The 18,451-nt window shown below is 37.4% G+C and overlaps 1 protein-coding gene across 2 annotated transcripts in view; it reads right to left on the bottom strand.

The window, feature by feature from the left end:
• Positions 1 to 10,371: 10,371 nt before the first annotated feature.
• LOC126481291 (adenylosuccinate synthetase) overlaps positions 10,372 to 18,451 on the bottom strand; it is a 64,750-nt gene continuing 56,670 nt past the window's right edge. For both annotated transcript variants that reach the window (XM_050104946.1, XM_050104937.1), the window contains 2 exons: positions 15,678 to 15,798; positions 10,372 to 12,851 (listed from right to left, as the gene is read on the bottom strand). In XM_050104946.1, coding sequence (XP_049960903.1) covers positions 12,799 to 12,851; positions 15,678 to 15,798 — 174 coding nt within the window. In that variant the 3' untranslated portion in view covers positions 10,372 to 12,798. The remainder of the gene's footprint in view (positions 12,852 to 15,677; positions 15,799 to 18,451) is intronic.

Genomic DNA, 18,451 nt, shown 5'->3' with positions numbered 1-18,451 from the left:
GCTGTACTGAGCTAAGTACTGGCCAGCTCCTCTCTCTCTTTGTTAGTATTTGTTTCACATCTTTATATGAGATTTTCCATTAATCATTATGATACTAATTTACTATTTTCCGGAAGCAAATCTTTTCATCCTATTTAATCAACATCAAATTTACCAGAACGTACCTGATATTTCAGTTACACGAGTAACCTGTCCAAATCCAGCAAATTTCACATACTGCGTCACATAAAATTGGTTGGCAGAGTGCACGTCATTTATATTAATTATAACACTATTACCAACAGGTGGCGTCTAGTACATTTGTTACATTCCATTTGCACCTACTATATTCAGTAGATTTTTTTATTAAAAAATACTTAATTAAAATACGTAGATGTCAAGGTTAAAATCTGTACTTATCAAAATTAAAAAACAGTAAAATTATCATTTTTATACGATCTAAAAAACATAGGGCGATTTATATATCTATGGTGCTGGTGTGGACTTTTTTTCCTCTACGGTCTGCTTCCGTGCTTCCTGCCATTTCGTTGTTGTGCCATGATCCGCTCAGTCATCTGATGTCCATCGCCGTGGGTGAGAGGGCCGCGCAGGAGGGCCCCGTCAACGACGCCAGGCGCTGCACGCATCTTCCGGCTTCCCCACCATGCACCACTTCTCATCCCTCGGCCTGGATCTCCACACGCAACAGTTGTCATCTTAGTAAGTTGTCATAAATGCTAAAATAGCCGTTATGATTGAATTTGATTTGCTCGTTGAGGATTAAATCTGGATCTTTATTTTTGTGGGTGTATATTTCAATTTCTTCCAAAATATTAAGAAACCGTCCCTTATGAGCTCTATGCAGGATGTCTAAATTGTGTTCAATGTCCGTGACTGAGTGCTTTGACGCAGCCATATGCGCCCCAAAAGTTGTTCTGTTTTGAGAGTAGGTGTGCTCCCTGAATCTGGTTTCAAGGTTCCTACCAGTCTGCCCTATATATTGTTGACAGCAGTCATTACATTTGATCTTATATACACCTGAATCCTGAAATTTATTCCTAGTATTACATATTCTGTGCCGGAGCTTCAATTTTACGTGTTATTTGTTCGGAACCCTATTTTAACGTCAGATTTACGAAAGCATCTTTCAATTTTATCTGTAGTTCTTCCATTGTAAGTGAGAGCCACATATTTTTCTTATTGTTCCTCTTAACTGCGACTTGACTTCCTTCTATTTGTTTCATTTGCCTCTTCTTTATCTTCCTATAAATATTCATCACTTGCTTACACGTATATCTGTTCGCTACGGCCACTTGTTTTAAAATACTTAGTTCCTTTTCTACTTCCTGTTGGTTTAGTGGCAATCTTAGTAGCCTGTATACCATCGAAGCAAAATATGCCCATTTGTATTGTGGTAGGTGACAAGAGCACTCATTGATTTGGACGGGTTGCTCCTGTAACTGAAATATCAGGTACGTTCTGGTACATTTGATGTTGATTAAATACGATGAAAAAGATTTGCTTCCGGAAAATAGTAAATTAGTATCATTATTGTTACAGATCTGAAGATTGTTCTGAATGAACCGAACCCGGTCATATGAATAAAAAATTTTGCAATCAAGACTGATAAGTAACATCACAAAAAGTGATAGTTCCTAAGTCTTCTGGAAATGTACAAGACACACTACTTCTGGACGTGAAAAAAAGACTCTTAAAGTCTGTTGGATAACTCACTGGTAGTGCAGCAGAACTACGTTTGTATGTGTGACTGAGAAGCACTCAAAGACGAACAACACTCTCGGTACACCCATATGGCCTTGGCTCATTCCCTGAAAATACAGCTGTTTCTTGAGCAGCAAGTGAAAACAGTACCGTATCTAGCGGACAGCAAGTCCATATCCTAGCCAAATGCTGAAAGTAGGTAACAACCAAGTCTAACTAACATTTTCATATAGCGAGGGTTGGATACACGTGATACATCCAGGAAGCTTGTTGAACATGATTTTTTTAGTGGTCCAGGTTTTAGGTGTGGGGAGGAATAATGTTGCATAAGCATAGTGACCAACTCTGAACACACATACTCACCGGTGAATGTTAACAGGACACTTTACAACAGCCTCAAGTGCACCTTTTTCAGGGTTACATTTGATCCTAACTTCATCCTGATAGATTACAGTATGTGTTCACATCAAATGGCGCAAGTGGAGCAGCTCTTTGACTGAAAGGATATTCGACGAATGGACAGCCCTGCCTCTTGCCTCGACTAAAATCCCAGCAGGCACTTGTGGGATGTGCTGGAGACATACTGCAGCACATCCACATACACCAGCAACGATCCAGCAGCTGTCAACCACGTGGGTAGAGGATTGGAAGTGTCCACCACAAGAACTCCTTACGAACCTTGTTAGCAACTTTGGAGTATGTTGCAGAGCATGCTTTTCTGTCTGTGGAGATCACACACCCTATTAAGAATCATGCTGAAGGTTCTTTTATGTCCAAAGGATCATCAGGAATCACAGTGACTTCAATGTAATTATTGTCTTTGAATAAGCATGTCAATTTTATTCATCTAATTGTACATTTTTTTCATTTACCTTCTTTACCATACAGTAATAGTTCTTTCCAAGTATGGTCCAAGTTCTGGCGAGCATCTCAGTGCCAGCTTTTGATTGCCTATCACATAATTAATCTACACAGCATATTATCTCTTTTGTGTATTGCTTGGTATGTTTGCTTTCTATTTCTTGCCAACAACACTAAGTAACAGAATGATTGCCATGCAATAAATACTAACAGAAATGAATTATTAATGTTAAGATCAGAAATATCTCAGAATGAAAGACAATGTTAGAGAGACACTGTCAGTTATGTATCATAGGTGCACTTTGGCTTACTGCTACACACCTGTCCTTTAAAAGCCTACATCCTGCTCCAAAAGCTCTAGCAGTATACTGTAATTCACTTTGGAATTGATCTGAAGTTGTGATAGAAATGCTGACAGATGAAGAGCACAAATGGCTGCTGAAAGATTATGCAGAAAACAGACAGTAAACTGAAACAGGAGATAGCCACGAATGCAAAATTATCACTGAAAAGCAAATAAGATGGCAAGGAAATGGAACGAAATCTGATGATCCCAGATCCTGCGGGGATGTAAAACAGCTAAAATAATCCACTATTATGGCTGTCAGTGAGGTTTTTTTGAATAAAATGATCAGTTTAATCACTGGATTTCAAGGACATAATCTCATGCCATAGGTGTGAAAATTAATTTCACCAGCCTTTTGTTTGATAAAAGGAACAAGAACATACTTAGTCTTTGAGTGGAGTTACACAGAGAGAATACTGTACCCTGTTCTGTTTTAAGTACTAAGGTTTGCAGCCTGTACTGGGAATTAACACTTACACATATCTGGTGGATGTTGAAGTATGTCAATAAAAGAAGTCACTTCTGCACTGTAAATAAATTTGATATTTATTGAAATACATTTCTAATAAACCAGAAGCAGTGAGCATTTGCTATTTCTAGAAAGTGTTACATTCAATCCTGGGACCTTTGCCTTTCACAGGCAAGTGTTCTAATGACTGAGCTACCCAATCACGACTCATGGCCCAGTCATGAGTCAACTTTGATAGCTTGGTAAGTAGAGCACTTGCTTATGAAAGGCACAGGTTTCATATTGAAGTCCCGGCTGGCACAATTGTAATATGCTGGCAAGTTTCAAAAACACCTTAACTCATGCACAACAAATTTATGCTATTGCAGAACAGGGAAACACTATTCAACAAGGGAAATGGGTAGTCAATAACGAAAACAGATAACCAAACAAAAATACATCAAAAAAGTATACCACAAAGAAAAAAGTTGCAAATTAAAAATTCGCCAAATAAAGAAAAATTGTCACTGGACACAGACATAAGGTCATAAAAAAGAAAAGGGATCACTAAATGTAGGGAGAAAGGTCACTAAAGGCAGAATAGTATATGAATACAAAAGAATGATTACTGAAGTAGTACAAAAAATCCCAAACGACAAAAATTGCAAATGCCGCACAAACATAACAAAACAGGATGCCAGCAACAGATTTTATTGTATCAAAGGAAAATTAAATCGAGAAAATAAATTATGAGACAGAATTGCTGGCAGTACTTACTTCATGAGTTGAAATGTTTGTTACTGCCAACAGAGGTACACAAGTAAAAGTGACAGCACTATCCCACCTTTTATAACTATCAGATCCTGCCTCTGGGGAGAGGCAGAAATAGGTTAGGAAAGGTTAAAAAGGCAGTGCAGATCACTCAGACTCCAGGATGCATGGGACAATTACTAAGAGATTGATTGGTATATCTACAGTGATTAGAAAGAAAACAAGAAAGACAGACACCGCCTTCGCATGGTGAGTGTGCTGAAGACAAAGAATGACAATTACTGGAGATATTTAGCATGTTTAAATGACAACTTTTCAGATCACCCATATTAATACTACAAGAACAAGATGTTATTGTGGGCAAAATGTAACTCAGAACAAGAAATAACTGGAACTGAAGTTTATTGAACATCTGTTATATTTTGTGTGATAATCAATTTCAGAGAACAAGTTGGTTACCAAAAAGCGTATCAACGAAGCAATGAGACTGGTATACAGGACTTGTTGCTCTAGCCCATTTCTGAGGAGCTGAAACTGAAATAAAGGGCTCTTAAGGAGTGATCAGCACTACCACCAAACACAGAAGAAAATTATCCTTGAACAATAAAGTTATGAGAAGCATTACCATCAGGTTAAGATACAGCCATGCCTAGAACTGTAACCTGAGCTCTAACAGGACCTTTCAAGACCTTAAGAGTAGTATTATAAAACAGCTTTGTCAATGGAAAGCAGGAAAGGGGAGGGGAGGGGGGGGGGGGGTACACAGCTAGACAGCCTAGGCTGAGACACACAGGCAGCAAAAGGGTCATCAGCTTTATGTAGATAGGCAGTAACCTCTCCTTTCTATCTGTGTCATCAGGCCAAAGCCTGCTCACAGCCAGTGGCCAAGTGGTAACAGTTGTGACAGCTACTGTAAAACCCCAAATTAACAAACCCACTTTTAAGGAAATCCCATTTTTAATGAAAATTTCTGTCTGTCCTGACAAAATTCCCCACAAGAATAATGTTATTTCACCCCATTTTAAGAAAAATTCCACTTTTAAGGAATAAAAATGAAACATCTAGCAAACTGAAATCCAATTTTTATGTACTTCCTAACATGTTCGAATGAATTTCTGATTTCATTTCACACAGGTTGTATTTTTGTTATGTGATGCAGTACACGGTAATCAATTCAACCAGTTGACACACATGTAGATTGTAGTCAATAATTCGACATCCCTTGTAGCAATACACAAGCAGATGTGTTGAAAGACTCAAACTTATTCCATGCAACTTGAGCACGTGATGTCACATCACAGTCACTGAGTCTACGAACTACAAAGCACAAAAAGTGTAGTAGTTTGTTTACTGAAGTACCACAGTTATCAATTTTACTCTTGTGGAGTTACAGCCTGCAGAACTTGAATGCCACAGTTCAGCATACATTATATCAATGGCAGTTTTAGCGTAAATGTTTCCTACATGGCAAAGAAATACAATTTAGTGCCGTCTACATGTGTGGCATGTTCAGAAATAAGAAAGCATTCTTAAGAGCCGAAGCTAACAATTCCTAGGAATTCAAAAAGGATGAACATCCATATTTCTACATTCAACACAGTGGAAAATACTCTTCTAATCTAATCCCAAAGACTGAATATCAGAATCATTCCTATAAGCAGAAACCTACTGCAAGAGCAAGTTTGTGAAATCACTCTTAAGATGGACATGGAAACTTTTACTGTATCGAACTGCTGGTTGAATCGTTTTAAAAAAACATCATAACCTTTCACTTCAAAGAGTAAATGTAGTAGTGAGGCTCTGGTCATAGGTGTATATTATTGGAAGAACATTACATACACTGATACAGGGCAATCAGCCAACATACATTTGTAACAATGATGAAACTGGCGTCTATTATAATTTACTTCCCACAAAACATATTTCGTTAAGGAAGAAAAATGCCATGGAGGAAAAGAGTAAAGAAATGATTAGGACACCACTGTGCATAATTAATGGTGGAAGTGAAAAGGTGCCTCCACTATTAATTCCCAGATGTTTCCAAAACAGAAACACTACTGTGTACTCAGAGCACACCAGCAAACCCTGGAGATATCAGAAATCTTTACAGTTTCTCATACATTTAAGTGCCAAGATGGGTGCAGCAGAAAGGAATTGGACTAATTATTGACCTATGTCCACACATTACAAGGAAACAGGATTTCTGAGGAATGTAAGACTACTGTTCCTTCCTCTGAACTGCAAAATTATCTCCAGCCTCTGGACCTGGACATAATACACTATTAATGCCAGATACGGGGTAGCAACTGTGTGGAAGTCAATTTCGTTCTTTGAGAGGAAGGAGATGAAACTCAGCATTTTACAGACTTTGAGTATGTTTGTTGCTGCCTGGAATTCTGTAACACAACAGACTGTGTTAAATTGTTTAACGAAGATTGGCCATTGTACATCAATTGCTACTGAAGGTGACATTGTTCCAGACGAACAATACACTAGCAAAACTGATATTTCCGCGAATGCAACATTCCGGGATATTGTTGTGAAGATTATGTCCTGACTTCTGTACCTGAGACTGATGCATGTGAAATGCTTATGAGGGAACACAGGTAGGAGCTGGCATTGACTGCGGAGGAGGAGGAAGAAAGATATCCTTGTCTGCAAAGTTGGAATCAACTGCCATCCAATATACTCGCAGACAACTAAGGATAGTTACAGCAAAATTTATCTAGTGGATCTATGGCGCCAAATACAACAGTGGCAGTTATTCACATTCCACAACAGTAGAATTATACCATTCACAACTAAGTTGAGTAGGTTAGTGGGCATGTATCTTTGTTTCTCTATGAATGCACTATTTAAAATGGCATAGAGGTTCAAGTGGCTCTGAGCACTATGGGACTCAACTGCTGAGGTCATTAGTCCCCTAGAACTTAGAACTAGTTAAACCTAACTAACCTAAGGACATCACAAACATCCATGCCCGAGGCAGGATTCGAACCCGCGACCGTAGCGGTCTTGCGGTTCCAGACTGCAGCGCCTTTAACAGCACGGCCACTTCGGCCGGCTGGCATAGAGGATGGAGATCAATAGTGAAAGGTGATACCAGACATGAGTGGATCTGTATCACAGTACAGAGTTGGAATAAGAGTACAAGGACACCTGTAGAATAATTTAACACGATATCTGAAGGAAGTTGTAAAAGAGTGAAATGCGGTAGCAGTTGTAGAAGACGACTTACCATAATGCATTTTAATCAAATGTATTAGCCTTTTAAGCAAATGAACAATAACAACAGTAAAACTAATGATTTATTTGACTAAACAGTTGTATTGAGGTCAAGTGAACCTGGCTGCTACCTCATGGACTGGCAAATATGATCAATTTCGAAGGGGGGTCAAAAGTGGATTCTGAAGGGTGCATGCACTGCCAAATAGGTTAGATGAAGCAGAAGGAAATACTGTCAATGGCTCCTGCATCCTTACAATGTGAAAATGTTCCATGCCCACAATAAAGTAGGTGGCGAAGAAAGAGGTCTAAATGAGAAGTTACATCATCCTGACAACAAAATTCTCTTGCAGAACAAAAACTGGGCCTTCAGTATGCGATCCCAGAGGCATCACAACAGTCCCATACGAGATTATTATGTGCATATTTCTTGTTGATCGTCAATTTTCAATGGATGTTCTCAGACTGTGAAAAAGATTCAGTTCAAAATTAGAAAGTGCAGCACCAGAGTTTGATGACTAAACCTATCTTCATAAAAATTACCTTTTCCATTTAGTGAACACAGTATTGTTATATTTTTTTTAGTCATGACAGCTATTAGTGTTTTAGTCTCACAGTACATACTCCTTGCTCAGATTAGAATGTCAGTGTTTTTATTTTAAGAGGAAAGGAATAGTGGGATGCTAATTATGCCAACTTTTAAATCTGAGTGGTACATATAACTTATCTTAATTTTCAAGTGACTTAAATTTCAAGACTTTGTATCCACATTGTCTTTTACATTAGACATAACTTACTTCTAATTTTACATACTTCACATTTATGAAGTCTGTTCAAAAAATTCCAGAACTTTGTCCACAAAATTTTTGACACCTTTTACTTATTGTGAATGGTCTTCTCCAAAATACTCTCCTCCACATCTGATACATTGGTCCCAATGCCGTTTCCACTCCTGGAAGTAGTCGTGGTACGCCTCTTGCTGGATCATGCAAAGCACCATCTGCTAATTTGGTCTCATCTGTTTTTGCAAATCTTCGTGCTGTCAGTGGGTTTTCAACTTTCTAAATAAAAAAAATAGTCTGCAGGGGCCAAGTCTGGAGAGTTCAGAGGATGAGGCATCACTGTGATTTCATTTTTTGTGCAACTATCATGCACGAACAGGGATGAATGTGTGGGTGCAGTATCGTGATGCAAGAGCCGTCATGAATTGTCTCGCAAAATTTCAAGCCGTTTCCTCCTCATATTGTCACAGGGAAGAAGAATGGGTAGCTCTGAGGGATGAAGTAGTGAAGGCAGCAGACGATCAAGTAGGTAAAAAGAAGAGGGTTAGTAGAAATCCTTGGGTAACAGAAGAAATATTGAATTTAATTCATGAAAGGAGAAAATATAAAAATGCAGTAAATGAAGCAGGCAAAAAGGAATACAAACGTCTCAAAAATGAGATCGACAGGAAGTGCAAAATGGCTAAGCAGGGATGGCTAGAGGACAAATGTAGGGATGTAGTGGCTTATCTCACTAGGGGTAAGATAGATACTGCCTACAGGAAAATTAAAGAGACCTTTGGAGATAAGAGAACCACATGTATGAACATCAAGAGCTCAGATGGAAACCCAGTTCTAAGCAAAGAAGGGAAAGCAGAAAGGTGGAAGGAGTATATAGAGGGTCTATACAAGGGCGATGCACTTGAGGACAATATTATGGAAATGGAAGAGGATGTAGATGAAGATGAAATGGGAGATACGATACTGCGTGAAGAGTTTGACAGAGCACTGAAGGACCTGAGTCGAAACAAGGACCCCGGAGTAGACAACATTCCATTGGAACTACTGACGGCCTTGGGAGAGCCAGTCCTGACAAAACTCTACCATCTGGTGAGCAAGATGTATGAAACAGGCGAAACACATCGAGTATAGATTTAAGTGTCAGGAAGTTATTTCTGAAAGTATTTGTATGGGGTGTAGCCATGAATGGAAGTGAAACATGGACGGTAAATAGTTTGGACAAGAAGAGAATAGAAGCTTTTGAAATGTGGTGCTACAGAAGAATGCTGAAGATTAGATGGGTAGATCACATAACTAATGAGGAAGTATTGAATAGGATTGGGGAGAAGAGAAGTTTGTGGCACAACTTGACCAGAAGAAGGGATCGGTTGGTAGGACATGTTCTGAGGCATCAAGGGATCACCAATTTAGTATTGGAGGGCAGCGTGGAGGGTAAAAATCATAGGGGGAGACCAAGAGATGAATACACTAAGCAGATTCAGAAGGATGTAGGTTGCAGTAGGTACTGGGAGATGAAGAAGCTTGCACAGGATAGAGTAGCATGGAGAGCTGCATCAAACCAGTCTCAGGACTGAAGACCACAACAACAACAACAACAACAACAACAACAACATTGTCACAGGCATCACAACACGTCCTGACAGTACCATCAATTACCAGTTTGTCCCTGTGGCACAAATTCATGATGAACTAATCCTTTAAAGTTGTTGGTAGATGTTGAAGGGCGTCCTGAACAGGGGTAACCTTTAACTTCTGTCCTGCATTATTTAGTGTGTCTCTGTAAAGGTTTTCTTGAGTTTCACACAAAATATAATGCAGATGCAATGCTCCTCTAACTCTGCCATCTCAAAATTTGCAAACTGTGCAACATTCTACTCAATATGGCACCGAACAATAACTAACAGACATACAACAATGAAACATCTGGCAGTTACATATTGAACATAGGCATGTGCAGGAATGCCAACCACATTTCGCTCCAACACATCATTGGCGCGAAGTTACAAATGTTCCGCAATTTTTTGAACAGGCGTTTTATATCACGACAAGCACTCTACCGCTTTTAAGATTTTAGAGACATTTCAATTCCCCATCTTTCTATCTCCATTTCTTTTTACTTGCAGTGGATAATCTAATAAGAATAGAAATTCTTAGAATGAACACAGTCATCGTACTGAGCAGTAGAGAGGCATGTAACTTCAAGTAAAAACACACACACACACACAAAACAGTCACTATTCAGAGACCAGAAAAGATTTTATTGCTTTGATACTTCCATGAATATTAACATCTTGATTTAACACAGTTTTTGAGGAGAGGCACAGTCTCTTACCATAGACAAGTGATCATTTTCGTCCAACAATAAAAATAAGTATCAAAATAAGTTCTGATGATTAAATAAATTTCCTTTCTACATGGAAATGAAAGGGGAACACTGACATTTTCCATGATGAATGATGTTGCTAAATGTGTATGATAAGGTCCCCATCTTACAATGTAACACCATTCCTTTCATTACGAAGTCCAAAAGTCATTTAATTCAAATGCTCTCCACTTAACTGGACTATATCATGACAACACAGCCTTTAAATTTTATCTCTAAAAGAAGCTTCTATTTTAAATACATGTAACAGCAATTTCACATTTTAAGTAGTATATAAGGTACTATGTTAATAGCACCCTTATTAGATTTTCTACTCTAAAGATATTCAGAATTCATCTGAGAGATTTGTTGCATTGTTTCAACCACAAATTCTTTTTTAACCTAATACTGGGCAATAGAGATCAATCTAACAAACTGTGCAAAAATTAAAATGTAAATGACAATTATACAATGTAACAAAGCAAGCTCTAAAAATCTTAAATTTCAACACCTGTGCCTTAACACAGGATCCAAAAGGTTCATTTCAGATATACACCTCATACAGCTAATAGCACCTTTCATTCGCTGATGTATCAATCAAGTAGGTGTCAGATATTTAAGGCTGTCTTTTGATAACATTACTTGCATATATAAATAAGACTACTATTAACACAGAAAATTTCATTTCTGTGTTAGCATAAATCTTCATGATTCATTATTTAACTGAACTTCTCTTCCTGCTTTCTGAGTTATAACAATTTATGAAATTTTGCAGCTGAATGCACACATTCATGACATTTATAACTTCCTTTATGTCATGTCAGGGTATTAAGCACAGAAAGGTATATTAGGAACTTGATTTATGTTCACTGAACAGAGAATATATCTGTGTGTCTTGCACACTGTTTCAAGCAAACCACATTTACATTAACAGGACACTAGTCAAGTAGTGTCCACACTGGTTTCACCCAATGTTTTCAGCTCACTTCATTCGAAAGTGACCGAACAGCATTATGTTAAAGATAGACTTTTTAGAACTGTAAACGTGAATGACGATTATAAAGAGCTCCAATTTACAATCAAATTTTAAATGATTTTTCCCATGTGGGTTGTTTGCAAACTTTAACAATGACAAGAAAAACTGTTTTTTGGTTTCTGCCTTAAAGGAGAAACATATTCAAAAAAGACAACAGGTTAATGATGTCTTACACTGGTTTACAAATATTCTACATTTTTACTACTCACTTGATAAGACACGCCAAATACTAAAGATTACACAGAAAGGCGACTACAAGCGAACATTAATTTCAATCATTAATAAATACCAAATAAGTGACAGACATTCAAAATAATTCATAAAATATGGAAGCAAATTATTTGAATTAATAACGCAAAATTAATTATGTCTGATATAATTTCAAAAAGAGTGTGAAGAGAGATTGCACTCATGTGACTTTCGCTCTTTTGGAATGATTTTCTAGGATTAATTAGTGCTGACTGATTAGTGTCAAACACACTTCTTTATGCCATTACAAAATCTGCAGTCTGTTGGTGTCTTCAACATTAACGTCCACAGCACAATATGATATACAATTGTATTAGAGCTATGGAGCAGAATAAAAATACAGTCGTGACCAAAGCTACATGCATAAAAGATGCTGCTCTCGTGGATCACAATTACAATAAACATTTTAATCATAATCTACAGTCTCTTCCCTCTTTCAGAAATCAACTGCATAAGTACTTGATGAAATTTGACAATATTCAAAAGTTAAGTCCTACTGTATGATGAATTTATGTTGCTGGTCTGTATTATCACAGATTGTGTAGTAACACAAATATGCACACCTTTGCTGAATAAGTTCTTCCTACAGTAAAATTTGTGTTAAAGATTGAGCCTATCATCTGCCTCAGTTTGTGCGAATATGAACTATTAAAAGAATAATAAGCACCCAGTCACCACGTTTCAAAAGACAAACATCTGTGAGCTGCTGCAATAAAGTGAGATTCCAAAAGATAAAAATTGCTCCATTTACATTTTAAAAAGGTACTATTTCCACCATAACAGATTTTTAAAACTGGTCACATAACATACACGAATACTGAAATAAGGACTCTGTAGTATCTTCAACATAACAGAAAAGAAGACAACAGAACACTTTTGGCATATTTTATGTGACTGATGCAGTTTATGTGCAAAGAACTTCTGTCCTGACTAGACCTAGAGAAGGTGGGAGCCATACTACAGTTAATATGAAGAAAGATAATGTTCCGCAATATGTGATCACTTCACTGATGGTTACTAGAAGACATTGATGATGGATTCTCTTCCTTTGCCAACGCCAATCCACTTAACTGCAAAACAAAAACATATTGTTTATAAATACACCAAGAATAAGTGATTTGTATAAATTTACACTGGAGAGCAATATCGTATCAATACAGGATTCTGCACAATGTGATGTACTTACTATTTCAGAGAAAAATGAGACTAGGTCAGTCACTGTTATGTCCTTAAAAATATATTAATAAACTGACATCTGTATATTGTTATTAAGCTATTACAAATTCTTAAGTATTACAGAGTAAATTAATACATCTAAGTGGTAATATGGATTAAATTAATTTCGTTTTAACCCAATGTTCAACATACATACACAATCTTGATTTTCTGATGTCAGAGGCTAATTCAAAATTTAGGATGAGAAAACACACATATACGAAATAAATACAGACTTGAAACTTTCAAACAAAGTAAAGATCATTTTCTGTTAGATTTTCCGATAAGCATAATCTACTACATGGTAAGGTATTTGTGATGCTGTCATGATGTTTAAACAACACATTCAAGTCTATCAACACACTGCAAGAACTGCAATTTCTATTTACCAAATATAAAAAACTGTTAAATTAATACTTTTCTCTGAGAGTGAGATTTTATTATTACATCTCTTCCATTTTCCAACTGTTTAAAAGATTTGTTCCAAGCCACACAAGTGGTCAACAGGGCACTACTGGGTCGTTTCAATATGTTAACACAATTCCGGATAGGAATTACTGAATATAGAGCCTTAAGAGGAAGAATTAAGTTATTTTCAAAGTGAAAATGAGCGTATGGCATCGATGGCCAGGAGGCCCCATCCGGGAGGGGGGGGGGGGGGGGGGGGACGGACAACACCCAGTCCACGAGCGGAGAAAATCCCAACATGGCTGGGAATTGAAACCAGGCCTGCTGCATGGGAAGGACCGGACACGGGGGAAGGACCGGACAGGGAAGAGACGAAGGGGCAATCAATGGAGTGGAATCATGAAAATTCACCCAAGGAAAAAAAATTTAAAACCACACCATCGGCCGAAAAAGTTATGGCTACAGTGTTTTTCGATTCAGAACGACTCTTGCTTGTGGATATCAGGCCAAATGGAACCACCATAAATTCTAATGCATATGTGACGACACTGAAGAAACTTCAAGCTCGACTGAGTAGTGCTTGACCACATCGGCAAAAGCAGGATGTTTTGCTGTTGCGCGACAATGAACGGCCACATCTCAGTCAAAATACCAAGGAAGCGATCACAAAACTCTGATGGACAATACTGAAACACCTGCCTTACAGTCCTGACCTGGCTCCATGTGACTATCATCTCTTCGGGAAACTGAAAGACTCTCTTCGTGGAAGAAGGTTTGAAGATGATAACTCCCTTGTGCACGCTGCCAAACAGTGGCTCCAACAGGCTGGTCCAGAATTTTACCATGTGGGTATACAGGCACTGGTTCCAAGATGGCTTAAGGCAGTTGAGAGGGATGGAAATTATGTGGAGAAATGAAAATATTGTTCCTAAAGGATGTATCTACACACTGTAAAACTTTCAAACATGTAGAATAAAAGATGGATTTTTTTAAAAAAAATAGTGTGCATTTCTTTTGGTGTGACCATTGTATATATTTTTATAACCTTTTGATCCAAGTCTGAATGCAATTTATTAGAAAAACCTTTTTGTTAATGTTGGCAGATTTGTTCAAAAGTTGTATTAAATTATAATGTAATGTATGTCACTAGGACGAAGTGGAATGATACAACTGAGAGAATAGTGGCAGCTGCCAACAGTTAAGTACAAATGCTAGTCAACTATGAAATTGATAATTCCACATAATTTTTTAATATTACCCTCAAGAATCTGTCTTTTGGTATTCTATGTTTCTAGTTTCTTGATAATTGGGCCTGCAGTGAAATATGTCTTGAAAGAACATTGTAAGTAAGTTTCCAGTATCACTGCTTAAATCATTTATTGATTATTGCAACAGCTGTTCCAGAAAACTTCCATTTTCAAGTACGTCTACAGTGTAAACATAAAACATCTATGGTGTAAGCTGTCAGAAATTACAGGAAATATTACATTATATCAAGATATTATGCCACACTGCATGAAACAGCACAAAATCAACATGAAATCAGTATTTTAGAATTTCATGTAAATGTAACGAGAACAGTCACCAGATACAGGCACACCAACGTTACATGTGTGTCAAGAAATCTTCTGAAAGGATGACATAACAAACAATAAATGTTTTGAGCAGTGATACTGGAACCTTACTTACAATATACTTACAATTCAGTGTTTCATTTACTCCTGTGCTACTTCCAACACCTTTCTCCTTTATTTTCATTCCATGTTACCTTTTGACATTTACATTATACTGTGCTATCTGCTAAAATGCTGCAATGGAAGATCAATCTGGACTTTTTCAATTTTGTTGGCTTTCCTTACGAAACTTTAATCATGTCTTATGGTGACAGATTTACTTTAACCACTATATCTGCTGATTTTAAGTTTACTTAAATATAAAATTGCTATCTTTTCAGGGTTGACTTCCTGTCTAACACAGTTTAAGAAAACATGACACTATAATGATCTCGTGCAGTTTTCATTAACCTGTTACATAGGACTTCATACATTCAATACTTTGTGTCAACTAACATTACATTTTTTGACCAATGGAATAAAAAGATTACCATCTACAAGTGTGAAGCAATAAACCATTGCTTTCATCATAACGGAAATCAAATTATTCACACAGCTGGAACAGACAAGTATCTCTAATTTATTTATGAGTAGTTTAACAAGTAAAAATATACAAAGATACCAACAACAATAGTTATTCTTGAATAAATATGTACTTACTTGGAACTCCAAGACACTCTTCAATTCTTTCAATATACCTCTTGGCATTTAGTGGCAATTTATCATATTCTCGGACATCTTCAATACTCTTTTGCCATCCTGGAAGAGTTTCATACTCGACCTGCATAAGTTGAGGATATGAGATTCAAAATTGGGCCAAGCTTTGTTCTGACCTACCCCAATAAGTTACTATTGCTTCACTTCAAATGAAATAGGGAGGGCAAACAATTTATGTGAGGAAATTTAAAAAAAGAAATCACTATGATACTGGCTAATTATTAATTATCTTTTTATCAGATCTCTGTGTATCTTGTGGAATATATATGTGCAAGCAGTTAATGCTAACAACCAGAAAACTATCAGTGCACTCGTATGACATAACAAACTTGCAGTAAACACCAATTTAACAGAAAGCCTGCAACACATGATCATAAGTCTACAGATAGATGAAAATTGTGAGACAGGGATTAAACCCAACCCTTTGTTAATTAGTCCCGAAACATCACACTGTCACTAACTGCTTTCTAAACATAACTGACAATTACATGTAAATGACATAAGTATTATCCACCTCATCATTGACTACATCACAAAGTTTGTAGGAATGGGTGAAGATGAGTATGATGGGGTGACATCACATATTTATTTTTTTAAAAATGTACTGTGGCAAGATTCAAATTGAGGTGAGGTAAGTACATGGGTCTCTGTGCCATTTTGGCACTTATTACTCAACAAATTAATTTAAATGTGGTCATATGAGAAATTAACATTTGCAAACACAGTTTTTTCTGGAGAAATCCACAGTTTTGTAATAGAAAAATGTACTAATAAAATTCACAAGGCAGCTGAGATAGTAGGCATCTCTCACAGTTGGGTATGTTAACATCCGAAGTTGTACAGGAGGAGGATCTGAATGCACAATTGGTACAATACTAATTAAGTTCCCACCAAAAATTCTCATGGAAGAAACATTCTAAATGTGTTTTTCGAAAACTTTACACATAATCCAGAGAAATTCTGGTATCAATGAGTGACTGTAGATCAAATATCAAATCTGGATTCTGCAGTGTATCTTACAGACAAAACTACAATCTGAACAGTGTGTTGGTGAAGACAAATGTGCACAGCAGAAAAAAAATCATTTGTTACTTGGAATGGTAAATGCAATGGGTCTGGCCTCCCAGGTGGTCGTCAATTTGGAAAAGGATAAAACTGACTAGTTCTTATTACAATATCATACTGAATGTTTCAGCAGCAAGATGGAAACTGTCATGAAATATAGTGCATAAGAAAATACTTGTGGAACAAAATCAGCAACTGGTGAAAAGTGACAGACAATACTCAAGATCTGGTCCGATGAGGGTTTGTAAGCGCCCTCCTTTGTGGGTGAAATGCACTTCTTTGAGATTCCAGCAATAAACAATGTAGCGTCTGCCCTCCCCATATGATACACTCATATGGCCATTCTGGTTTTAATCTCTCTGAACATGTACTCTCAGGTACTTGAAAACTGTGACCGATTTCAGAGACTGAGCACCAACTGTGTAATCATATAATGTGTGGTCTTTTTGTCTATTTACTTACATTACACAACATTTATTTATGTACAGGGCCGACTGTCAACCTTCGTACCAAGTGCATTTTAAAAAATGAAGAAAACTGCAGGATAGCTGTTTAGTCCACAATCTTTTATTGGGCACACGATCGGTTTCGGAACAGTTACAGTTCCATCATCTGGTGTACAAACTAAAATCGCTTAATCATCTGAGGTCATCCTCATCCCAATGCTGTCATGGAACCGAAGGTTCTGTCTGTGTCAAAAGAGGAAAAGGGACAAAAATTCCATATCACCCATTCCTACGTACAAGTTGTGTTCCATGGCACTGGGTAACAGTATTGGGTCAGGATGACCTCAGATGATTAAGTGATTTTTATTATTTACATCAGATGATGGAACTGTAATTGTTCCGAGACCCGTCATGAACCCAATTACAAACTGTGGATTAAGCAACTGTCCAGCAGTTTTCTTCATTTTTAACATGGACTTGTACAGTTGCAGCTGCCCTGTAATAAGAACTCTTTGCACCGAATGGTGATCATATCAGAGTTTTCTTATGTAAAAATTTGTTAACAATGAGACTTCCCCGTATACCACTGTACTGTTGGGCAGTCTCAGTGAGCCTTAACGCTGCCTGTCACATTGTTTATATGTATTGGGAAAACAAAAGGTGCTATCAGTCATTCAAGTACAGGGGACACTACTTTTGCTTCTGATAGTATCTCCTTTTTGAGGAGAATGTACTGGGTTCGTTAGCAAAGACATCATCAATCAAATAGCATACATCTTTCAATAATCTGTAATCATGCAGAACTCTACCAAATGCATATGGGGGAGGGGGGAAAAATATGTGGCATCAACCTGAGCTCTGAAGTATACGGCCTTCTAGATATCAAGAATGAACAGACAAGCCTGCTTATCACATCATCAGTGTTTGCAGTATCTGTGTTAATTCCAACAGAGGAGATTTTAGTCTCTACAAAGTTCTACAGCACTTTCAAGAACCAGTGTAAACGCAGAATCTAGGAATGTACCATAACCCACTATGTACTGCCCTCGAATGGATCACAGATATAACAGACTAATGACAGTCTGCACAGAGGTGTTTAAGCATCATTATTCCCAATTTCCACATGTGAATGGAATGGGAAGAATCCTAAACAAGGCACCCTCTGTCATGCACTTCACAATGGTTTGCATAGTATAACTGTATATC

This window comes from Schistocerca serialis, chromosome 1, assembly GCF_023864345.2.
Source record: "Schistocerca serialis cubense isolate TAMUIC-IGC-003099 chromosome 1, iqSchSeri2.2, whole genome shotgun sequence".
Lineage (NCBI taxonomy): Eukaryota > Metazoa > Arthropoda > Insecta > Orthoptera > Acrididae > Schistocerca > Schistocerca serialis.
Note: the sequence above shows the minus strand (reverse complement) of the source record. Positions and strands in the feature narration are given on the sequence as shown.